The 26,900-nt window shown below is 35.8% G+C and overlaps 1 protein-coding gene across 2 annotated transcripts in view; it reads left to right on the forward strand.

Annotated features, from left to right (window-relative positions):
* PAPPA2 (pappalysin 2) overlaps positions 1-26,900 on the forward strand; it is a 456,471-nt gene that overhangs the window by 318,658 nt on the left and 110,913 nt on the right. For both annotated transcript variants that reach the window (XM_072830732.1, XM_072830733.1), the window contains 4 exons: positions 2,370-2,498; positions 5,951-6,042; positions 9,689-9,879; positions 11,776-11,922. In XM_072830732.1, the coding sequence (XP_072686833.1) occupies positions 2,370-2,498; positions 5,951-6,042; positions 9,689-9,879; positions 11,776-11,922 (559 nt within the window). The remainder of the gene's footprint in view (positions 1-2,369; positions 2,499-5,950; positions 6,043-9,688; positions 9,880-11,775; positions 11,923-26,900) is intronic.

Consider the following 26,900-nt stretch of genomic DNA (forward strand, 5'->3'; position numbering starts at 1 on the left):
CCGCTGTGTTCTTGACTCTGTGTGCTTGGTGGTGGGGATACAGACTAAGGTAAGATCACTGGCTCAAAAGAGTTCCAGGTGTAACATAGGAGGTTGGTATCCCCAAAAGCAAATTACTCCCACTTCAAAAGTTTCAGAGACTGCCCTGAGGGCACAACTTGGGGTAAGACGGAAGTTTTATCGGCAGGACAATATTAGTTTTTGCTGCATTGGAAATAATCACAAAATGAAGTGGGTTAAACTGACAAACTTTTTTTTTTTTTTTTTTAATGATTCTGTGGACTGGCTAGGTGCTCTCATCTGGACTGATATGGCCAGGGCAAGCTCATGTACACACTAGGGTACATGGCTGGAGTGACTGGGAAGATGAAGGCTTCTTTCCAGATGACTTCTCATTCCCTGGTAGCCTTCACACCAACGCCCTTCTTGGATCTTCCAGGGTGGGCTTGTTCTGGTTCCTGTAGTGGTGGCAGGGCTCCAGCAGCAGGGAGGGCATTACCTTACTCATGATGATGTTCCACTAGCCAAAGCAAATCACGTAGCCGATTCCCAATTGAATGGGTAGCAAAATGGACTCCATCTCTTGGTGGGAGGAGCAGCAAAGTCACATTGCTGAGGGGCGTGAAACCGGGGAGTCTACCGCAGCAACACGCAAGTAGAGGACATTGTTCACCTTGAGCTTTACTACATTTTTCTTTTCATACTTGCTCTCTGCACTAGATCTAGAAGACAATGAAATGGATGCAAAGCTAATGCAAGTGAAAGGAGAGATCACAGGACAGATTTAAAAGTAAAAATTAGTTTTCAAGCTTCTCTAATAAGGCAGTTAAAATGATATTTGGCATCTAACATGCTATCCACATATCACTCAGACACATACACACACAGAATATTTAAGGTCAATAATATCTCATGTTATGGATGAGAAAACTAAGGGTTAACCTTAATTTGGTTGAACAGTGCTAGTCGTGGAGGACACAAGATTAAAATCCAATTTCCTTTTATAAACCCAGATCATTGAAGGTTGGAGCTGCCTGCTGCTGAGTTTTCTCCACAAGAAGTGTCAACACATTTTGACACTACTGTCCAATCCTTTCCCAGCCGCAGGGCAGTGTAAGACTTTTGTGTGTGGCTGGATGAGAAGTCTATAGAAACCACCCTGCAGAGGGAAGCCATCAGAACTGATTGGGATATAAAATTTGTTTTACTTTTGAAATAATCTGGCACTCTTGTGAAAAGATTGCTTTCCAAAAGAAAGCTGATATGGAAATATGAAAGTCTTTAATTAATATTTAGGTGCCTTTCCTATTAAAATAACAAAAGCCAGTACAGAGATTTTTGAAGATGTTTTTGAAGCCCCATGATATTTCCCATTTGCCGGTTGCAGCATCAAGCGAGAGGGGTGCAGGCTTTGTGGCTGAGTTGAAGAATCTGTTGAAGAAGAGAGGGTGGGAGCAAGAGATTTCTTGTGGCCATCAGGGCAGTCCCCGAAACCCTTTGAGATCCTGTCCTCCTAAGTCACCTCCATTCTAACTTGACTTTGCCAATTGTTTTCCAATAAGGGCAGGCACCAGATGAGGGAAAGGGGACAGAATCTGTTTTTGGCCACAGCAGCTCCCCTCTTGAGCCCCTGATCCCACCTAAATGTCCACTCTTTCCTGCTCTCCACCTGATCAGTACACTTGGGTTCTCGAGGGAGTCTGATAAACTCCTTCCATCTCTAATGTCAACCAGTAAAACTCCACTCCTGGCACTGATGCATTTTGGCAGCCTTAGAGGTGGGGAACACTCTAACCTATTTCTAGCTATAGGATTTCTGGCACCCCACCCCAAAATGATGGTGGAAGATGTTCTCACCTCCTTCTGGGAGAGCATTCATCCTTCCCTCTAAGTTCTTTAAGGTAAGAATTCTCTTGAAAGACAAGAAAACTGTGATCCGCAGACCCAGGAAGGGCTTTCTGTGCCCAAACCCTGAAGCTTTCCTCTTCAGTTTCTTTGATTACTTCAAAGATACAGAAGACCAGTTTTCCAATCACTACTTGTTGTTCTTTTTAACACAATAAAGGTATACTTGACATGCAGTCCTCCTAGATTTTTCAGGACTATTCATTAATTCAGTGGTACTTCAGCCAGTATTTATGGCACAATCACTCCGTGGAATGTACTAGGAACATGGAGACCAATAGGCTTTCAGACATTTTGCTGCTGTGTCAGACTGTGCCCTGATCTTTGTTTCACAATACGTGGCATATGTTTAACATTTATGTTCCCCATAAATATCTTTTAAACTCCTGCAAGCCATCTGCAAAGGACCCAGGGCAACATCTCGCTTTCTGGATGTGGTGGTCATGGCTCATTGGTTTCCACAGGGAGGTCACACCTGGACAGATGTATCGATACCAGGTTCAAGCTGCAGCTGAAACAGAACTAGGAGAAGCTTCACCTCCGCTGAACCACATCCATGGAGCTCCTTATTGTGGAGATGGGAAGGTGTCAGGGTGAGTATCAGGTGCATGGGAATGTGTGAGCAAGAATGCCCTGCCCTGCTCTGACCAGGAGTGTTAATCTTGAGTTTTAGTTTGACTTGTTCAGGAAATTGGGAGGCATTGTGTGATTCTAGCATTAAACAAAATCTAGGACCAGGTAGTGATCCTGAGAGGTCACACACATCTTAGTTAAGGAGAAGCTCACTTTTATTTAGAGCTCACCACGGAGTATTGAGATATTGGGGCTGATTCAGGGTAGGGGGCGGGTCTTAAAGTTTCAGAGAACAACAACTGCTGGGCAGTGATTAAGGGAAGGAGTTTATAGGGGAGAAGGTTACTTGTCAAATGATGATAAGGACGATAGGAGAGCATCTTTTGGATCAGTGGCCTATCTTATGCTACTAACACTGTGTGACCTGAGGAAAGCCAGTATAGCTTTCTGAGCTTCACTGGCTCATGTGGCCCCTGGAAGACCTGACTGTGATGGAATTTACATCCATTCTGTAAAACCACCAAGGTAAAGATGAAATTACTACTTTGGCTTTTGAACATACCATGTTCCCTTTTTCTGTTGCCCTTTGTGCTATCAGCCTAGGTGACTAATTCACTCTGGTTTATCTGGGACTTTCCCAAATCTAGCCCTGAAAACTCCCATGTCCCACCAGTCACCCTATACTCATCTATCCTGAATGCTCATCTCTCCTAATACATTAGTTATATAGAGCTGTAGGGGTAGGAGGCTGGATGGCCAGGCATGCTGATTATCTTCGATTCTGCATCCTAATAAGATGGCATACTTTTGATTTCCCAGACTAGGTGAAAATACATAATATCCTGAAGCCCCAATAGAAAGAATTCTGTAGCCTTTCTTGGGATTCCCCTCCATCACTTAACAATCAATAAACACTGCTGAGTCTCTTGATCTTCTAAGATTTTTAACTTGTGGTTTAAGCCAAACCTTGTTAACACCCAGACCTGGCTAGTTGGCTTCCAACTTCTTCCTAATGCAGGCTCAGCTTTCCAGCCCCCTCATTCAATTGGGGCTGCCTCCCAGGCACACAGAATAACTCTGGCTGCTGTTGGTGCTGTCTTTGCTCCAGTTGCCTCATTCTAAGTCTGCAAGCTGCCACTTACAGTGTCTGTGGGGCTTGGTTACCATTACTACCCAGCCAGAGCCCTCCTTGAGCAAAACACTCTGCCCCATGTTACAGTATCTCTTACAGCACTTCTCTGTTGGTGGCTTCCTTGAGGCCCCAGGATGCCATCTCGCTTGGAGGTCTGGGGCAGCAAAGGGTGAAGAGCTGTCTTCCTAAGTTGCTCTAGCACGTTTTCTCCTGTGCCTTGAAACAGCTTCACCTGAAGCAGCAGCTGCTTGGCTAGTGGGCCTCACAAGATTCCTCCTTCAAGCACTCCTTTATACTTCTGCATAATACTTCTGTATTCCCTCTCTGCAAAGTGCCATACTTGGTTCTGCCATCCAGTGGGAAGGGATCTATGAATTGCAGCTTTGCTCAGCCGGAGGCCCTCCATTATACATACAAAGAGAGATATGAATTGTTTAATCCACTGTTTTAAACTTGAGAAACATATAGATTCAATCTCAAATCCCGAAGAAGTCATGCTGAGACTCTAGTTTTAATAATTTTTTTGTCATGTTGGGTAACACTATAATAAGACTATCAAAACAAACATGGTAGGAGACCCTGAACTGGGGACTTATGTTCACGAGGAAGTGATCATCTCAATCTGTCCAGTGTGGGATGTCTCAGCCACATGTGCTGTCAGGCCTTTGAAATGTGGCAAATGCAGCTAAGAAACTGAATTTTATTTAATTTTAAGTAATTTAAATTCAATTTAAAAACTTGATTCAGTTATCAGAAAACTTTTAAGTATTTTTGGAAGAACTTGGGTAGGTGAATCTAAATACAGATCAAGTGTTTAAACTCATGTGTTGTAAGTGAAAAAACACATCAGGTTTCTTTTTTTTTTTCACAGCAGGTTTCAAAGATGTAGGATGCATAAAAAAGAATGTGACATGCTTCACTAATAATTTTTATACTGATTACATACTAAAATGACAGTATTTTAGATGCGTTGGGTTAGATGAAATGTATTATTAAAACTAACTTCACCTGTTTTTTTTAAATGTGACTACTAGAAAATTTAAAATGATATGCATTGCTCTCATGTTTCTACTGGGCAGCTGTGCATGAGATAATATAAAACATGCTTATATTTGCCGTTAAGATTATCTTCAAAATAAAAATGAATTTGAAGTATCCTTAATTTCTTCACTCATGTTTTTCATATCTCTGTTATCTTCTCTCCATTTACATCCTACCATTTAAAATATTATTATGTAATTACATTTATAGCATGCTTTTAATTCATTTTAAAGCATCTTCATATGTAATTACTTAATCTTTACTCCATCCCTGTGAAGAGGTATACTTTAAACAGTGGTTAGAGCTATTAGTATTTCCTAGGTCTTTATCTACTTGAGTTAAAATATGCGTCCATTTTGGACATGGTGCAATGTCAAGAAGAAAAAAAATGGTAACCATAAACCCATTTTTTAAAAGATTTGTTTATTTGAGAGAGAGAAAGAGAGAGTGCTCGAGTGTGAGCAGTGGAAGGGGAGAAGGAGAGGGAGAGGGTCTCCAGCAGACTCTCTGCTGAGCATGAAACCCAATCCAGGGCTTGTTCCCATGACCCAGAGATCAAGACCTGAGGTAAAATCAAGAGTCAGATGCTCAACCAACTGGGCCACTCTAACCCTCAATCCATTTTACATCAGCCACATCTATTACCAATTTTGTTCCCATAACATGCTTCCTGTAGTCCTTGGTCTAAAGTGACTCTCTCACCCTAATCCAATTAGTCATCAGCTGTGTCAGGATTTGAGGTTCAAAACAAAACAATGACCATTTCTTCTCCCACTATTCATTTCTCTCCTGCAATATGTGATAGCTGCCACCACGTAGTGGTAGGGAGTGAGGACCAGGAACGAGCCTTAGTTTTGCTCAGGACTGAGACCAAGCAACAATCAGGCTGCTGATTCCTTGGTATATAAAACAGGAGCTACAAAACCCTAACTTCAACAACAACCACATCTAGATAGAATAAAGCAGTGAAAACAGTAAACATGAATAGAAAACAGAATCCCGCATAGACAGGTAGCTTTATCCTCACCAAAGCAGCTCACTCATCGTAGGGCTGGTATGTGTTTTCTACCTTAATGCCATCTACCAGAAACACTGGCAGGACCCTCATGAATCTCCTAGATGTTTCTGAGCCATGAGCTACTTCTTCTGTAAAAGCATTTTTTTTAACTCTTGCTTTTCTCCAACTTGTACTTCTTAATATACAATTGGGAATTTTAAGAATTTAAAATAATAGTAACTAAACAAGACAAATTATTTCATATATGTATGCATATAAGAATGTATATTTTTTCCTTCCAGGAGCCTGGGAGAAGAGTGTGATGATGGGGACCTTCTGAGCGGAGATGGCTGCTCAAGGGCTTGCCAGCTAGAGGAAGGCTTCCACTGTGCAGGTGCATTGAGGAGCGCCCTCTAGGCTTAGGTCCTGTTTCTGCAGGTGTCTCTGTGTCTTCTTTCCATGAGCTTTTGATATCCTATAAACACATAGTGGGATGCTAATCACACAATGATGTTTGATGTGTCTACACAATTGTAGAGGTTCTACATAAAAAATCAGCATAGGAAGCATTCAAAGCCAAAGGGAGTGCAAGGTATCTCTTGGTGGCTGTGTTTAATAGATAAGATCATGACAGATGACAGAGGGTCCTAACACTGCTTAATCCTGGAAAATCACTAGTAATAAATTATCACTAGGTGGCTTTGCCTTTGGATTCTTGTCACACAGGAAAGCTGTCCAGAACACTTCTCCCAATTCTGGTTAAAGACATCATCAGTAGGCTTCTTACATGTAGATTGTTTTTTTAATTACCATCTGCATACATTGCAGTGTTTCTGTGGAACATAACCATTCGCCAAAGTTATTTTAAAGAGCAGTGCATTGAAAAAGATTTTAATGCCTCTAAATCTCAAGGTAAAATAGGATGGGATTATAATTATATATAATTTATTAAGGTGTTAAATACTACATGTAGCACACAAAGGCCCTGCTATCTAGAGCAGAATCATAAAATTATAGAATCTTAGTAGTCTTCTATCCATCCATCTGATAAAACATATTCAGTACTTGCCATGTACCATGAGTCTGAAAGACACCCTGATCCCTTCACATGTACAGTCTACCAGCGATTTGGAGTCTAGCTTCCTTCCCATATAGAAATTTCTTCTGCCAGTTCTTGAGAGAGGGGCTTCTAGCTTCTGCTTACATACTTCTAGCAATGAAGGACATATGTTGAAATGCACAATTCTACTTAAAAATGGTTTTATCTGTTATACAATTCTTCCCCTCTTTTCTAGTTTGGAAATTGAGGCTTAAATCATTGTAGTGACTCATCCACGGGCATACAACAAAGCTCTGCAAGGCCGGCCCTGGAGCTCAGCTTCCTAATGCTTAATCAAGCGCTTTTTCCTTGCTATGAAACTACAGAGGATAATTCTTTTCCCTGTTTTATTTGACTACCATTCAGATATTTGAAATGCCTCCCCATTATTCTCCTTTCCAATCCAAACATCCCCTCGTGTGATTAGGTTTCCAGACCCTTTCCTATTTACCCTAACCTGGCATGTTTCGTGTGGTCAATGCCCAGAAAGGAATTCAATACTCCAGATGTGGTCTGGCTGTACAGAATGCACTGAACTGATTAACTCCCCTCCTCTGTACACAAGTATTTGTTAATGCTACCTCTGTTTGCACTGAGTTGTTGTTGTTTTGCTAACATAATGGACTCATGTTGAATACACACACATATACATGTACACATATATTCTCCAAATGCTGTGTTTTCTCCAGTATATCTCAAGCCTCATTTAACTTAAGAGCACACCTTGCTTTGTTTCTAACACATTTGATTCCATTAAATTTGGCTCATATTTCCTTAGCCTCCAAATCCAGTAAGACTATATCTAAATTATTTTAATTTTACAGGATAAGACTAAAATGACCTATTCCACAGTTAGACCTCTGTTTCATTGTATAATAAGCTACTAGTACGCTAAACATATATTTCATTATTTCTCAAAAGATTAGAAGGGTGTCTGTGTGGCTCAGTCAGTTAAGCATCTGACTCTTGATTTTGGCTTAGGTCATGACCTCAGGGTTGTAAGATCAAGTCCCTCATTGGGCTCCACCCTCAGCAGGGAGTCTGCTTCTCTCTCTCTCCCTCACCCCTTGTGCCTCCCCTAGCTCATGTATGCTCTCTCTCTCTCTAAAACAAATAAGTAAACTTAAAAAAAGATTAGGTTTAAAGGAAACTTTGGGAAATGTGTTGTAAAAGTCGTCTGTTATTTTTAGATGAATGTGAAAAAACAGAGGCAAAAATTTTAAGTCCATGGTACAAAAACAAATAGAAGAAGCAAGAAGAAATATTCATGTTTATAGAGAAACAAAAAATATATATCCACATTATAAAATATATGTATATATATACATGCAAACACATATAAAACACACATATTTATGTACATGTATGTATACATACATGTGCATATGTATAAGAGAGAGAAAAAAAGTCATTCCAAATACATATATATTAACTTTAGGGAAATGATTTGGGAAGGCCACAGGTCTGATGGACTGTAGGAGTTTAAAACCCAAAATGGGCTTAGAACCAAGTCCTAGGATCTTCGGCTTATTGTTGGCAAGTAGAGACAGATTTATACCACGGAAGCATCTTAGGCTGGAAGAAATTATGAAGGAAAATAATTAGTAGCTACATGTTGATGAGCCACAGAAAAATTGCTTCAACATCGCTGTGGTATTATGAAGAAAGAAAAATAACAAGAATGGTATAGTAATAGTACATTTTAGTAATGACAGTACTGAATATGTACCTATATGTTGATTGACTTTCAAATCTTGCTATTATTTTTATGTCCTATTATTTTAAGTAGGGGTAGGTACTATGAAGGTTAATTATCCTACATCACAGTAGGACTTAATAATGGGTTTCTGACTGCACCTTAGCTTTCCAGCCTCGAAGAAAGCTAGTTACATATCTATAGTTGGTACTGTTCACTTAGGAGGAGTTAGCCTCTGAGCACGTGTGGGACTTGTCCAGGGAATATCAGCTCACTTCCCAGTACTCCAGCAGGTTTGTGTGTAGACTCATGCCTCACTTGATTGCTCTTGAAGACAGTGCCTCTGCCTCAGCTTGATAGAGACCCTACCGAACCTGCCTTCAGTGGACCTGGCTCAAATCCAAGTGCTATTGCTTATGTATCAAGGGACCTTTCACAAAATGTTTCCCATGTGTGACACAAGCAAAAAATGCACCCCCCACATGGTTGTTGTTAAGACTAAAGGAAAGAAGACCTTGGAATGAGCCTTGGAAACCCAGGGCCCATATTGTCTGTTTCAGAGCAGTGGCACAGTTAATTGAAGAAACAGTTCAGCCACAAAGAGTAATTGGAAGCAAATCCCTCAAGTATATTTTGGGATATCTGGGTGGCTCAGTGGTTGAGCATCTGCCTTTGGCTCTGGGCATGATCCCAGGGACCCGGGATCGAGTCCCGCATCAGGCTCCCTGCAGGGAGCCTGCTTCTTCCTCTGCCTATGTCTCTGCCTCTCTCTGTGTGTCTTTCATGAACAAATAAATATAATCTTAAAAAAAGTACTTCAGTATTTCAAAGACCATGAGGGGGATCCAGGTGCCTAACATGTCATACTGTTTCTTTAATTTCTCTTTCTTCTTTTACCCACTGCTCTTTTATCTCCTTCCGTTAGGATCTTGCTCAGTGATGCCTTAAAATTTCTTTCTACCTCCAGCCTACTTTTTTCTCCCTATTCTTTGTTCACAGATCCCACCCCTTTCTATACCTTTTATTATATAGATGGATTCTACTCCTCTCCCCACGAAAAAGAATCCTTCTTCCTTAAGGGTGTGTGTGTGTATGTGTGTGTGTTGTCTGCATGTTTGGGGTCAGCATTAGACTGATTAGCTGGCAATAGCAGGAGTCTTTTTCACGGACTAGAGAAAAAATGTGATGATTTTTACATGACATATATAACAACACTTTTCAAACATTACACAATTTTCTTGGCAGGGGAGCCAAGCCTATGTTACATATATGAGGGAGATGGGATATGTGAACCTTTTGAGAAGGAAACCAGCATCATGGACTGTGGCCTCCATACTCCTGAAGGATACCTGGATCAGTGGGCCACCCAAGCTTACTCGTCTCATGAAGACAAGAAGTGTCCTGCTTCCTTAGTAACTGGAGAACCTCATTCCATGGTAAATCAAGCCAGAAGCATTGAGTTAAGGCTGAGCAGAATTGTCAAGTGACTCTCTCTCTGAGATGCTTTATGGGGTCTTACATTTCTCTCCTGTCTTTGACATCAGATTTAGTTCATACTGAACTCAAAATAAGGTAACATTAAATAAAACACTTCTAGGCTGGCAATCAGGTCTCACCCCCACTCTCACCCCCTTACGCCACTTACTCAAACTAGTTTTCATCTAGGAGACTTTGGCTATGCAGTAGCTGATTCCAAGGGATACAGAGCATCTCAAAATTAACCTCAGATGTATAAATATAAAAAATTACACTTGGGCATTGTGTATGGAAGGATTTATTTTAAAAGAATAAAAAGAAGTAGTAAGTCAGAATGCCTGGATTACAATACTGAATTCACTGGTTTTACTATAATTAATATGAAGTGAATTGTCACTTAACCTCTCTGGGCCCCAATTTTCTCATATGTAAAATGGGTCATAGTAATAACTTCTGCATTTAACTCAATGGTTTATTATAAGGATAAAATGGAATATAAAATGTATTATAGATCAAAGTATAAAACAATTTAAAGAATTGTTATTCTTGAAGAAATTCTGGAATTAGTACTAACAACAAATCCTTAGGTATATAGTTTTCCATGAATCTCCACCTAAATAAATAGGAGATCCTCTGAGGACTTGAAGGAGTGACTTCTGTGAATTATAGTTGAATACTGAAAAGAAGATTAAAGGCTTTGGCTTTAGAGTATTATTCCAGATGCATCCATTGCCAACTAAACTCTTCATTCATCATAACAATAAGCAATACTGTCCTTTCAGTGGAAGTGAGAGTAAGCTCTCTAGGTATCTTAGGCCAGGATGAAATCACTAGATTTTATACTTAAGCAGACACTCCGAGGAAATTGAAGAACCAGCCAGGGCTGGTGCTCTAGTTCAAGAAGCTCAGGGACCTAGACATCTTGTAGAGATGTCTAGAGACATCTAGAGTTTCCATCCTTGGCTTGCAGCTTCCTTCCTCCTTCTCATAAGATGACTCCTCCAGGCACGAAGTCAGCACTTCAGGCAGGAAAATGGGGGAAGTTCACAGGGAAATAAGAATATACTAGCTGTTTCTTTCTCTTTTTATTGGGAAAATCAAGACAGCTTTTCTGGAAGTTTAACACTACAGACTTACACCAACATCTCATTGGTAACATCCAGGTCACTTCATTACCTTTAGTTTAAAGGACTGAGGAGATGAGCATTTATAACTGGATTCACTGCCATCTTGAACAAAATTGGAGTTTGTTAATAAGAAAGTAAGGGGAAATGGATATGGGGGAGGCAAGTAGCCGTCTCTGCCACACTTCTTCAGTGAAATCTGGCATCTTTCTCATGAGTGCTTGATGCCCAAGGACAGGAAGCCAGGGAAATCGGAAGATTCTGAGTAACAGCTCCCTGAAGGGGCTTGTAGCTTGTCTGTCTTCCTTAAGTAAAATGGGAGAAATTTTCAGAACAGAAAGTTTCTGTTCCTTGGCTTCTAAACCCAGCTGAATGCTTAGTGGTTCCCTGACTCAGTAGCCTCACTCTCAAGACTGGTGGATCCTGCCTGGTAAGGATGCAACCATCATCCTGGACAGACATCTATGGCTAATTCTGGGGCAGTTGCCTGAAATGTGCCAGGACTGTTCTTTGGGAAGGATCTTTGGGGTGATGGTGGGCTGAGAGTTATCATGTGTGTTTTTCTACTCAGATAAGTTATATCCTAAGGCTAACAGTATTCTTTGACACTGAGAAAAGTTTTCTGCCAGTAATCATCAAACACTCAGAGGAAAACTTTGGTTTTGAGCTACAGAGTTTCATTGTCTATCTCTCACCCTCCACCTTTAATTTTTGATTGAAATTGTATTTCAGATTTGCACATCATACCATCCAAGTTCACCAAAGCACCATCCCCTTACTGGCTGGTTTCCCTGTGTCACCAGTGGACATAGACTGCAGGATAAAAGAAGTGAGCAGACGGAAGGGAGCCTGGAGAGAGAGGATGAGATTTGGCTCAAAGTAAGTGACCCAAAAGGTTTTTTGTGAAGACCATGGATAGAGCATATGCACGTGTGTATGCGTGCATGTGCTTGCGTGTGTGCGTGCACGCGCATGTGTATGTGTGTGTGTGTGTGTGTGTGTGTCTGTGTAAAGTGATACATTGGAATGCCTTGTTGGGAAATTTTCTTTTTATCAGTCTTTAACATTTTGAATTTATTTTCACCTCTTTTTCAATTTTGGACTTCTTTCTGTGTAAGCAAATCCATCTCTCAAAGTGTAACACCCACCCGGAAAAGCATAAACATCAGAAATGCACAGATCAACACATTTTTACAGAGTTCACATCCTCTCTAACCACCACACAGATCAAGAAACAGAGCAGTGACTTACCCCATAAAGCACTGTCATATTCTCATTGCTCTTCTTGGTTATGATACCACAGAAGCATCTACTCTTTTTAGTTCTATCACCAGAGATTGCCTGTTTTGAACTTTATGTGAAAAACTTTAATGTGTACTTCTGTGTGTCATTCTTTCTTATCAATGTTTTGTTTGTGAGAATGCCGCTGCATTTAGCAGTAGAGTTCATTTCCATGGCTGTGTAGCATTCCAGTGTTTGAAATCACCACAATTTATTTATCCATATTGATGGACATTTGGGTTATTTCCAGTCTTTTTCTGTGGTATTATACATAGTTCTGCTATAAATGTTTCTGTACTTTTTTTTTTTTTTTTGTGAACGTACATAAACAGTTGGGTATATTTGGAACTGTTATATCATTGTTAGGCAGATGACAAGCTTTACTAGAGAATTCCAAATAAGCTTCCACAGTGGTTGTACTAATTTAAACTCCTGCCAAGGACACCTGGGTGGCTCAGTGGTTGAGTGTCTGCTTTTGGCTCAGGTCATGATCCCAGAGTCCTGGGATGAGTCCCATTGGGCTCCCCACATGGAGCCTGTTTCTCCCTCTGCCTATGCCTCTGCCTCTTTCTCCGTGTCTCTTGTGAATAAATAAATAAAAGCTTTTTTAAAAAAAAAACTCCCACCAGAGGCTTATGAGTATTCCAAATGCTTCACATTTTCACCAATACTTGATATTTCAAGTCTTAATTATAGCCATTCTGTTGGGCATATAAAAATGTACTCTCTGTGGTATCAGTTGCATTTACATGTTGACTAATGAGTTGGAAGGTCTTTTAAATGTATACTGGCCATTTGTATATCCTTTTTCTCTTCTCTTCTTTTCTTTTCTGGAGGGCATATTCAAATCTTTTGCCCAATTTTGTATTGGGTTATCTGTCATTCTCTTCTTCATTTATATGATTTCTTTACAAGTTTCTGAATGTAATCTTTTTGTTGTTGTTGTTCTATGTTATTTAGTATGTTCCAATACCATGGCTTACTTTTTCATACTTTTTATGGTATGTTTAGATAAATAGAATTTCTAAGTTTTACAAAAATTCAGTTTATCTTTCTTTCCCTTTATGGTTAAGTGCTTTTCATGCACATTATTAAGAAATCTTTGCCTGTCACAAAGATATACTTTCCTATATTATCTTTTAGACATGTTATTATTTTACCTTCCATATGTAGGTCTACAAACCATCTGGAATCTTTATGTATTGTATGAGGTAGAGATCAAGAATTTTTCCCCTATAGATAGGCAATACATATAGAACCACTCTTTTATTTTGAAACAGAGAGAGAGAGAGAGAGACAGGCAGAGGGAGAAGCAGGCTTCATGCAGGGATCCCGATGTGGGACTCGATCCTGGGTCTCCAGGATCACACCCTGGGCTGAAGGTGGCGCTAAACTGCTGAGCCACCCGGGCTGCCCAGAACCACTCTTATTCAAACTAAAATTTTCTTTTCCCCACTGTATTGCAATGTGCACCTTTGTTATAAGTCAACTAGCAATATCTTTGTGGTCTGCTTATTGATTCTATATTTTGTTTTACTGGTCTGTATATTCTTGCTTCAGTATTATACTCTTACTTATGGTACATTTTTAGGGAGTCTTAAAATTGGATAATATAAGTCCTAAAATTTTGTTCCTTTTATTCCAGATTGCATTAGGTGTTCTTAGCCCTTTGAATTTTTATATAAACTTTGGAATCAGCTTCCATTTCCACATATGGAAAAAAAAACCCTGATGTAATTTTGATTAGGATTTTAATGAATCTTTAAGTCAATTTGGGAAGAGTTTTTCTTTAAAATATTGAGTCTTCTAACATTCCTTCAATGACTTAGATCTTCCTTAAGTTCTCTTGGCATTTTATAGTTTTCTGAGACAAGGGAGTTAAAATTTATCAAATCCTTTTTCTACATCTATTGAGTTGATCATATGATGTTGTCTTCTGTTCTGTCAAAGTCTTGGCTTACTTTGATAAACTTCTAAATGTTAAACTAAGCTTACATACCTGGAAAAGAATAACAACTGGGAGTTGATATATAATCCTTTGTCAATAGTTTTGGATTCTGTGAATTTGTTAATTATTTTTTTCACCTTTGTTCATTAGAGTTTGGCTCCTATTTTTTAAATTTTATTTTACTGTTTTATCAGGTTTTATGATGAAGGCTAGGTTCAACTTCTAAAATGTTTCTTTTCCCCTAGTTCTATGGAATATGTTATGTAAGGTTGTTGTTAATTTTGGAGTTATTCATCAGTGAAACTATCTGATCCTGTGTTTTCTTTGAGAAAAAAATTTAAATTACGAATTAAAAATTTAAAACAAATGTAGAAGAATTTGGGTTTTCTATTACTTCTTGGTCAGTTCTATTTAAATTGGGTTTTTCAAGTAACTTGTGCATTTTTTTCCTAAAAATTTGAGTTTATTGGCATTAAGTTTTCTATAATGTTCTCTTATTTTCTTTGTAATGTTTCTACCTCTAGAAATTTTTTTCACTCATGCTATTGTTAAATTTTGGCTTCTCTTCTTTATTTATTTGTTGATCAGTCTTGCTAAAGGTTTTATTAACCTTTTTATAGAACTAGCCAAAGAAAATATACACATTCTATATGCACATCTATATATCTGTATGTATATAGAGATAACAGAAATGTATATGTATAAACCTAAAAGGAAGGAAATAATGAAAATAAAGAACATACTTGTGTGCTCTTATTTTCATTATTTCCTTCCTTTTACATTTGTATTTAATTTGTTCTTCTTTTTCTAGTAACTTGATATGATGCTTAGATAATTATTTTTTGGCTTCTTTTCTTTTTTATTTTATTTTTTTATTTTTTAAATTTTTTAATTTTTTTTCTTTTCTTTTTTAATGTATGCATTAAGGCTATCTATTTCCTTCTAAGTGTGACTTTGGTGACATCCTACAAGCTTTGGACACCTTGTTTCTATTATCAATTAGTTCAAACATTTTTTTCTAATTTTCATTTGATTGCTTTTCTTTTCTTTCTTTCTTTTTTTTTTTTTTTTTGGACCACTACATTACATATAAGTGTGCTGTTTAACTTCTAAACATTTGTAGTCATCTACAAATGTAGATAACATTTTCCAGTTATCTTTTTGTTTTTGATTCTTAGCTACAGTCTTCTGTGGTTAAAGAGTATATCCTGTATGGCTTTAGTCTTTTGTAATTTGTTTTTTTTGTTTTTTGATTTTTTTGTCTTTTGTAATTTGTTGAGCTTGAATTATGGACCAGCATATGGTCAATACTGGTAAATATTACATGTACTTTGAAAGGGATGTGCACTCTGAAATTATTCAATAGAGCATTCTATATATTTAAGATAAACTCACTCATCATTGTGTTGAAAGTTTCTATATCACATATATAGTATATATACATATATTTTATTGATATTCTGTGTACTGTTTCTATCAGCTAATAAGTTATATGTTTTAGAAACTCTCACTGTAATCTTGGCTTGTGTTTCTCCTTTATTTTTATCAGTTTTTGATTTATACATTTTAAGGCTGTATTATTAATATACCCACAATTCTCACTTTATATTGTAGTGTGAAACCACAAAATGACCCTGCACACTGAAATTATGCAAAGTAAACTTAATAATCAATGAGGAAAAATTATAATTTGTTACCTGAACTCAAAGTTTTTGTCACAATATTGAATGAATATGAAGGGAAATTTGCAAATAGTAAACTGATATTTATTTAGTTCATTATAATATAAAACATTAGAAACATAGAGAATTAAAGTTTTTCCTTTCATTGTAAAAATGTTACCAACAGTAGTTTGAACGGCATTTGCCTTTTTTTTTTTTTTATCACATGACTTACGTTATGAAGCAAGCGGTTTTTCTATGCCTTTGACTCTGCGAATTGTCATATTTCTAAGTTTGGGTCAGTTTCCAACATTTTATCCTTTGCACTTTCAATGTTATGAAATATCTCTGAGAGTTCTCTTAATGTGAATTTTTTTTGGCATCACTTCCTCTAGGACGTCTTCATCCTATTTGTCACAACCACTTTTCTCATTTATGTTGATAATTTCACTTTCAGTAAGTTCCTTTGGCTGCATATCTGAAGGATATCCCTCAAATTGGCAGCAGGATTGGAATTCCCACCATCAGCTTTTTCTTCTAGAATTCTATTTACCTTTAATTCACATTTCTTCTCCAGCGTTATCACTTTTTGTTTCTTTTTGACACTTTCATCCTTTTTAGCCAATTCTCTCTTTCAATGATCCATTTTTGTAAAATGCCATGTAGGTTTATTGCTGAGAAGCAAAGAGGCAACACAACTACACACTTTTTCATCTCTGCATGAACTGAATAACAGATACATCATGACTAGTCAGTGACAGACTTTGAAAGAACTGATTGGTCACTGATCATAGTGATCTGTGGATTGAAAGACCATTAGTGAAGTTTGTACTTCTTGCACTTTCAATTAATATATTGTGCTAACTGAAATTTAGATCATATTATTGGGACTCTGGTGTTCTATAACTAAATTGTGATAATTGATATTTGTGCATATGGGAACTTGTGCATATATAAAGTGAGGACTGTCAGTATATAATTTTAGAGTTTCTATAACTTTCTTGTTATCCCTTTTAACTTTATTTTAAAAATACCTCTTTTTGGGACACCTGGGTAGCTCAGTGGTTGAGCGTCTGCCTTAGGCTCTGGGTGTGATCCCGAGTCTGGGATTGAGTCCTGCATTGGGCTCCCTGTGAGTAGTCTGCTTCTCCCTCTGTCTATGTCTCTGCCTCTCTCTCTCTCTCTCTCTCTGTGTCATGAAGAAATAAATAAAATCTTGAAAAAGTCTCTTTTTATCTCTAAGAATATTCCTGCTTTATTGTAAACCTTGCATGATATTAGTATAGCTATACCTTTTGTTTATGTTTGAATATTGTATCTTTTATCATCCTATTACTTTTTATCTTTCTGTGTAATTATATTTATAATAATTTGTTTGACATCAATATACCATTATTTTTCAGGCTAAATTTTCCATTGGAGTATTTAAGTCTAATTACATTGAATGCATGTAATTAATGATGTTTAGTTTTAAATCCACCAACATACTATTTGTTATTCACTTAAACTATATGTCCTTTGTGCTTTTCTATTTCTTATTTTTTAGATTAAACAAGTATTTTTATTTGTTTTTTCCATTTTATTAGTTTGTTAGTTATGCTTTTACTTTATTCTCTAAGTGATTATTCTAGAGACTGCAGCATGTATCTTTAGCTGCTTAGAGTCTGCTATGAATTAGAGCTCTCATAATTTCGTAAGCAATGACTCCCTTAGAATACTCTACCTCCATTTCCTGCTTCCTGGCTTTTTAAAGTTAATATGATTTAAAAATAGCTAACATTTACCCTATCAAGTGCTCCTCAGGCCTTTCTACATTTCTGTATTTCCCTCATTTTTATTTAGCTTGAAGAAATCCCATTTATTATTTCTTTTTGTGTGAGTGTGCTGGCAATGAATTCTTTGTTTTTGTGTGGTTGAAAATATCTTTATTTGATATTCATTTTCAAAGGGCATCTTTGCTTGGTATAGAATACTAAGTGGCCAGTTGTTTTCTTTCATCAACCTAAAAATGTTATTCAAGTGTCTTTTCACTTTCATACTTTTTTTGGAGAGTTAGCTATACATCTGATATATATTACTTTGAAGTAAGTAGTAAGTAATATTTTATTCTCTTAGTATATTCTTAGTATATTCTCTTAGTATATTCTCCTTGTGTGTTGTCTTCAGCACTTTCACTATGATGTTCCAAGGCCTGTTTTTTCTTTGTATATATCTGGCTAAGGCTTTATCAAGTTTTTTGAATCTATGACTTAATGTCTTTACTTGCCCATTTACCTTTCTTCCTTTTCTTTGATACCAGATATGCATACATTAGACCTTTTTACTGTATATCTTTTCTCCTTTTTCTTCTTACTGAAGTCTGGTTATTTTATCCTAACATATCTGCTGTTTCATTAATCATAACTTTTACTCCAATGGTTGTTAAACTGTTTATTAAATTATTAATTTCAATTATTGTATTTTTAATTCTAGAATTACTATTTTACTTTTTCTATAGATTCTCACTTTGTCTGGAATTCTCTATTCTATAGTTTATTTTTAAAATATATTAACCACTATACTTGTAAAATCTGTCTGATACTATCAGTATCTTGGTGACCTGAGGTCTGTTTATGTTGACTATTTCTTCTCTTTGTTTTCATTCATTTAGTCTCGTCTACTTTCATCCTGAATAATGTTTCAACTAAATATTATTGTAGAGATTATGGATATTATGGCTAATTATATCTTCCTTTCAAAATCATTTACTTTTTAACTTAAAAAAACATATAATAAGATTTGGGAAAGAACACATCAATCCAATCAGTGATTAAGATGACTCAAGCTTATGCTTCTGTATTAGTGAGCTCTGATAGAGTTCATTTTCCCTCTTTTTTACTAAGCCCTAGCCTTTCAGGGGTCTCAACTAAAAGCTTTTATTAGGCCCTCCATCTTGATATTCTCTGAAGTACAGTTTCTATTTCCTCAGCAGTATGTGTCTACTAAAAAGTGCTTAGCTTTTTAGCTTCTCACCCACCAATTTCTGCCTGGTTTCTTATATTCTTTTCCTGCAGAGCTTAGAATCTGAAAAACACCCCAGTGGCAAAAGTGGAACAGAATGTGAGATTCCCTTTAATGTGGTTTTTTGCTTTTCAAATGTTTTCAGTCCTGACTGCTATGATTGCTCTCACATGTTTTCAAATATTTTTCTTTTTACTTCATATATATTTTATAATTATTTGTATTAGGAGTATTTGTCCTATTACAAGCTACTTCCTCACAACTGGAAACAGAAGTATCACAACTGGAATTCTTTTAATGTATGTCATTTAGCTACCATATATATTTTAGGTGTATACCCTATTCTTACTATAAGTGATGTAGGGATAATAGTGCTTGTATAAGAAAAAAACATCACTAATGTAATTGAAAGGTGAGTTAATATATTGAACCTTTAATAAAATTTAGTTTTCACAAATCCACATAATACCAGATAAATTAGAGAGTGATTTCTAAAAATCAGCTCATTGGTGTTTCCCCAAGTTTTCTGAAGACTGTAGTATTTCTGATTTATTATTATTTTTTAGTTTAATCTTTATCTGATACACACAGATGATGTATATGCAGTGGATCAGAGACAAATTTATTGCACAAGTGGGAAACAACTATACTGAAAAACATTAGCCTTGAAAATCTTTCCAAAATCCTTCATTTGCTAAAATGCTACTTGCCCAGCAAATTCTCACTTTATCCTCAGTTCTTTACTGGGGTAACTTGCCTTTCTTAGTTTTTCTTGATTTTATCTGATCTTGATCCAATAGACCAAAATGTGAGAACTTTCTCTTACATGGCATAGAATGTAGATTTTTATTATTTACAATAATAAGCACATTTTATTTTATTTTTTAAAAAGGATTTATTTATTTATTTATCTATCTATTTATCTATTTATCTATTTATTTGAGAGTGGGGAGGGAGAGAGGAAGAGAAATCATCAAGCAGACTTCCCACTGAGTGTGGAACCTGACACAGGGCTTGATCCCAGGACCCTGAGATAATGACCTGAGCTGAAACCAAGGGCTGGATGCTTAACTAACTGAGCCACCCAGGTGCCCCATAATGAGCACATTTTATTTTATTTTATTTAAACATTTTATTTATTTATTCATGAGAGACACAGAGAGAGGGAGAGAAGCAGAGACACAGGCAGAGGGAGAAGCAGGCTCCATGCAAGTTGCCTGATATGGGACTCAATCCCAGGACTCCAGGATCATGCCCTGGGCCAAAGACAGGTGCTAAACTGCTGAGCCACCCAGGGATCCCAATAAGCACATTTTAAAAGCCATTTGTAGTTTACAAAGTATATTCTAACGTAGTTTTTAATTTCATCCCTGCAGTAGTCTTCAGGTTTGGCTAAAGGAGGTATTTTCTTGTTTAGTAGTTAAGAAAAATAAGAATCAGTCTCAAAATGCTTTTTCTACATAACTCAAGAATAAAGTGCTAAACCTGAATATCAAAGTCATGCTTCTTGACTCTAATCCCATGTTTATTCCTTTACACTATGTTGCCTAATCCAATCAGCCTTCATTATGCACCTGTGATAGGCCAAATTCAGAATTGAACACTGGGGATAAACATGAGAATATGACATGAGCAAGAAAGCAAATTAAAACATATGTGGAATTAGAAAGAAAGAATTCTTGTCTTCTTTTGTTGGGTTTCTTCTAAATTCTTCAAAGACAAAAAATCTATCGATCTAGTTCATAGAATTTATAAAGCGCATATTGTAACACTAGGTGCCACTGGGGGATTGAGAAAGAAACAGAAGACATGATTCCTCCCAGAAAGTGTTTGAATCTCAGCAATATAAACAACAAATGAAGCAATTTGAGAAGCAGACATCCAATAAGTATCTGTTGTTTGGTTTCACAGGGAGCCCATCAACATATGCAAAGTCATATGCTCATGTTTATTTTCATGACTGTTGTAAAATGTCCCCAATTTGGAATGGTCTCATTCAGACTGGACTGATTAGAAATTCTAACAAAAACCTCCACATGCTTATAGTATTTTAAATACAATATTGAAAACATAAGTTATAAATTAGAGACCACTGCTGGAAACCTTTGCTACGTAAAACCTAAAGCCTGTAAACGATAATTTCCTTCTTTTCTTTGTTTGGGTTCAACTAGCCAAACACTACATATGAATTTTCAACAGAAAATGCAATGCATATTTAATTGATTGTATTTCAAAGATAAGAGTCGGTAACACCAGACTCTGCGGGGTAGGGTGTGGAGAAACACATTTATTGAGATTTGCTCTGTTCCAGGTATCTTATTAATTCTCATATAAGCTCTCTATCAGAGATAGAATTTTTCTGATTCTAAAAACTATTATCTAAAAACTCAGAGATGTTAAACATTTGAGATAACATAGCTAGTAGAAATACAGATAAGATTCTAATTCAAATTTAGCTTATTCCAAAACCCATGGTCCTTCCTCTATACCAGGAGTTAGGAAACATTTTCTATAAAGAGAAAAATAATTATTTTAGGGTTAATGGGCCATACAGTCTCTGTTATAACTAATTAACACTGCTATTGTAGAATGAAAGCAGCCATAGACAGTATGTAAATGATCAAGTATAGCTATGTTCTAATAAAATTATATTTATGAACACTAAAATTTTAATTCATATAATTTTCATATTATTCACATTATTTTTCTTTGATTTTTTTCAACCATTTGAAAATGCAAAAACCATTCTTAGCTCACAGACCATATAAAACCAGGCAGTGGGCCAGATTTGGCCCATGGGCTATAGCATGCGGACCTCTGTTCTGTATCATGTGTCCATTTAATACTCAAGATATTGATAGACCTTTAGTTTATTTCCACATCGTAACAGTGCCAATTTTGATTGCCTAAAATGAACAAAATATTATACTATAGAGGGGTTCAAAGCTGCATGAGTCACCATCTTTACACTTAAGGTACATACAGTGCAATGGGCATGTTTACACAAATATTCTAGAAGACAGAATGTCATGTCATACACTACATATACAGTAAAGTACAAAACAGACTCAAAAGGACCTGGTGACTGGACATAGGGAAATAGAGATAAACCTTATCTCATTGAATTCCACCATTTATCCCACCTTCCACACTACTCCTCTAAACACACACACACACACACACTCTCACACATTCTATGGCTTAGTCAATTTAGTCATAACAGATTGCTTTTGGTGCTGGAATACTCCAAGGTTTTCGTATCTCCCTAAACTTTCAGGTAGGGAACTTATGTTTTTCTTTGTCTGTAATGCTTTCTCCATTTTATCTCTCCAAGATATACATATTCATCTTCTAAGATTGGGCTCAAGAATTATTTCTTTCATACTGATAAGAATAGATACTATGCTTGATCTTAGTCAGAAGGCTGACAAGTGCTGAGGATTATTTGTTTTATAAAGTCCAGCCTTTCCTGAACTCATTTCCCAAGCCCCTCTTAGTATAATTGATAACTTCTTCATATATGCCTTCTCAAGAGACTCTTCTATCATAGTATTTGTATACTTTGCTGCTTTTGTTTCTCCCTCTTCATCCAATGAACTCTAAGGGTCTTGTGGGGAGAAACCACATGTAGTTATGGTTGTATGTCAAGCATTGAGCACAGAACTTCCCTGTTGTAATGTCAAAATGTTTAGTGATTGCATGAATCAATGATGGGATGTTAGGTCTTAGCCGTGGCAAGTTGGGAGCATATTGATAATATAGTAGTTATCTGTGATTTCACTTTTGCAGTTTTAGTTACTATGGCCAACTATGGTTGAAGAGCAGATGACCCTCCTCTGACAAATTGTCACAAGGTCAATTGTAGCTGAATACTATGTCACAATGCCTGGGTCATTTGCCTCACTTCATCTCATCACAAAGGTATTTTATCATTTCATATCATCACAAGAAGTACAGTGATATTTTGAAACAGAGTTATACACATCATTTTTATTACAGCACATTTTTATAATTGTTCTATTTTATTATTAGTTGTTAATCTCTTACTGTGCCAAATTTATAAATTAACTATTATCATAGGTATGTATGTATAGGAAAATGCATAATATATACTGTAGGGTTTAGTACTATCTGTGGTTTTAGGCGTCCACTAGGGATCCACGGCAATGTATCCCCTGTGCATAGGGAGGACTAATGTACTAATGACACAGCACAGAGGTGGATAAGGAGGACTGGGCTGGGCTAGATTGAAAAGGGAGGTAGACAGAGGCCACAAACAGAGGCAAACTACCTCTTTCTGCAAAACTTTATACAAGATCGACTGTAGTTTTTTGTTTTTTTTTTTTGGACTGTAGTTTTATTGGAAACCACATTTAAAGGTGTTCTTCAAAGATGGGGGAGATTTCATCATTTTCTTTGGTTGTGGCAGGTTGGACTCTCTAGGACGTAGATTCTGAAATGGAACTCTGGTGCTCACTTTGGCAGTACATATACTAAAATTAAGATGAAACTTAGTATGCAGGATGTTTATGAAGGAGTGGGCTGGGTACCAACATCTGTGGAAAAGAAGGAAAGGAAGCATGAGTGGGTGAAATGGGAAGTTGAGCAACTTCAATGACAGCTTGACTGACTTCTCCTGTAAAGAAATAAGACATATTATCACAAGAGACAAGTGGTCAGTGGAGTAATACTGCTGTAATGTCTTATACTATGAGATAGTAATATTATTTGAATGTAGATTGTAGTAAGTGAGACATACATATTATAATCTCCAGAACAATCATTTAAAAATACACATAATACACAAATAGCTATAGGTAGAAAGTTAAAAGAAAAAAGTAATAGAATAATAAAATAAATGAGTCACTCAAAAGAAGGCAGGAAAAGAACTAAGAAACAAAAAATAAAAAGCAAATAACAAGATGGTAGACTTAAAATCAACTGTATTATTGATTACATTAAATATACATTATCTAATAATGCCATGTAAAAGGCAGAGATTGTCAGTATACATGAGATGAAAAGAATCAATTATCTACTGTTTATGAAAACATCCTTTAAATATAAAGACATGCAGAATGAAAGTCAAAGTGAAAAATTATGTGTCATTTGTATAAAGTCTAAGCATAAGTAAACTGCCATGCTATGTTAATTCTGACAAAATAGAATATTACCTGAGATAAAGAGGGATGTTTCATAATGATAAGTGGGTTAGTTTATCAAAAATAATGAACAATCTTAATTGTTATGAAATTGAAGCACCTAACAATAGAGTCTCAAAACAAATGAATTAAAAATTGATAGAACTAATAGACAAACAATCATAATTGGAGATTTTTATCATCTCTAAGTCATTGATATAGCAAGTAGACAAAAAAATTAGGATAAGTATGCAAGATTTGAAGAACATTATCAAGTATCTTGACCTACTTGACACTTGTAGAAATACTACATATGCAGAATGCATATGGTACATTCACCAAGATAGATTATATACTAGACCATAAAACGAGTTTTAATGAATTTGTAATGATTGCAATGATAGAGTGCGTTCTCTGACATTAACAGTACTAAATAAGAAATGAATAACAGTATGTCTAGGGAATCTCCAACTTTTTGGTAATCAAGGAGTACATTTCTAAATGACCCATAGATCAAAGAAGGTTTTATGGGAGGAATTAGAAAACATTTTGAGCTAAAAGATAATGAAACAACATTTCAAAATTTATGGGATATGATTAAAACGGTTCTTCCAGGGAAATTTATAGCTTTAAATGTCTATATTTGGAAAATAAGCAGTATAAAATCAATAATCACAGTTTCTACCTTAATTAGGAAAAGATTAAAGTCACAATAAAAGTATAAAAGAAATAACAGAAGAGAAGAAATCAGTAAAGTAGAAGAAACTCTTATATCATCACTATTACTTTACTTTCTCTGGAAATAGCAGCCAGTGCTAGACTTTGAATTCTATACTTTATGCATTATAAAAGAAATGAAACATAAAATGTAAGAGAAGTAAAACTCAAATTATTTTATCATAAATTGAATTGACTTCTGAAAAGAGAAAACAACCTGAAGATCATTTTGTTTAGTATCATGGTTTAGTACAAAATTAAGATGAAAGCAAATATGCTCTTTAATTTTAAACAACAATCAATGAGAAAATATGATTAGAGAAAATAGTTCATTTATAATAGCAGTCAAAGTAGTAAAATATCTAGGAATCAATGTAAAAAAAGAAAACTTAAACATCTCTATGAAGATACAATGAAGGCTTGAATAAATAGGCACAAACTGGTCTTGTATAGAAAGACTCGGTATCATAGGAGGGTCCATTCCCCCTAAATCTTAAACTTCACATAATCCCAATAAAAATTCTAACAAAAAAACTTTCAAAGAATTACAAAGTTGATTTCAATGTTTTTAATGGAAGTTCTGCAAAAATTTAGTGATGAAGGAGGCTTGATTCTGTCAAATATCAAAATATATCACAGAATTATAATGGTTAAAAAAATCAATGAAAAGACAAATCAGTAGACCAAGATGGCCCAGAAATATACCCAAAGATAAAGACATATATATAGACATATGGACTTGAAATTAGACTTAATACTTTAAAGACAAATGAGAATGGTGCACCCATTTCTACATATTGTTGCATGAGCCTAATGTTATTCAGTTACCTAAAATTAATAAATCTGACGGGAACAAAGTGATATCTCATTGTTATATTGTGCATTTTTTCTTTGATTGTTAGTGAGGTAGAGCATCCCCTTTACAAAAATAACTATCAGGCATTTAGTATTCCTCTTTTATTTAATCATAACATAGACAAATTTATTAGCTTTTTTAAGATTACAAAAATATTTTTTACTTCCTTGTATTAGTTTTATAGTTTTGCCTTTTGAGGTTTAGTGTTTAATATAATTGAAATTTATTTTTGTATATAGAATAAGGAAGGGTTCCACTTTTTTCCCCTTAAATATGATAAATCAATTTCTAATCTCAACCGTTAAAACATTCCGTCCTTGCTCTGATGATTCCCAATGTCACATTGATTATATACTAATTTCTGGAATAGACTTGAGTCTGCTTTTTTAACACTCTATTTCGCTGACCTATTTTCATGTTCCTTACACCAGCAATACATTGTTTTTAGTACTACAACTTCTATGTAAACATATCTGGTAGGGCATGTCCCCACCATCCTCCACTTTTTTGCACATTTAAAAAATTGAGTTAGCTATTCATTATTCATGAACACTTATTTTCCATATAAATCTTAGGATAAGCTTTAGGTCATTTCTTCTGCCTCTTGAAAAACATACTGGTATATGTGAACTGAACTTAATCAAACACTTGATTTGTGTCAACTGATATGATCTTATGATTTTTCTCCTTTGATCCATGATTATGTTGAATCATATTGATAGATTTTTTAGATATAAAATCATTTTGCCTTTGTGGCATGAAGCTACTTGTTTATTATATATTACATTTTAAATACGCTCTTGGATTTTATTGGTTAATCTTTTTGCTTTGGATTTTTGTGTTTGTATTCATACATGGAATTAGTTTATATATTCCTTTTTTTGAATATTCAGATTACACAAGCCTCATAAAGTTGATTGGGCAGTTTTTCCTCATATTTTCTGAAACCACTTGTATAAAATAAAGATTATTGGTTCCTTCAAAATTTAGCAGAACCCACCTATAAAACCAACTGGATTTGGGGTTTGCTTGAAGAAAGACTTATGTTTGTCATTTAACTTTCTTTGATTTTTATTAATATGTTTAATTTCTCCTTTCCAATTTTGGACTCTTGGCTATTTCCATAAATTTACTAATTTCTTCCACATATTCAAATTTAGTGCTGATAGTTATTCATAATGTATTTTTACTTTGTCTCATCTCTATTTCAACTATAGTTATCACTCCCTTTATATAGTATGTTTTTAAGCCTT

This window comes from Canis lupus, chromosome 6 (assembly GCF_048164855.1).
Source record: "Canis lupus baileyi chromosome 6, mCanLup2.hap1, whole genome shotgun sequence".
NCBI classification, from domain to species: domain Eukaryota; kingdom Metazoa; phylum Chordata; class Mammalia; order Carnivora; family Canidae; genus Canis; species Canis lupus.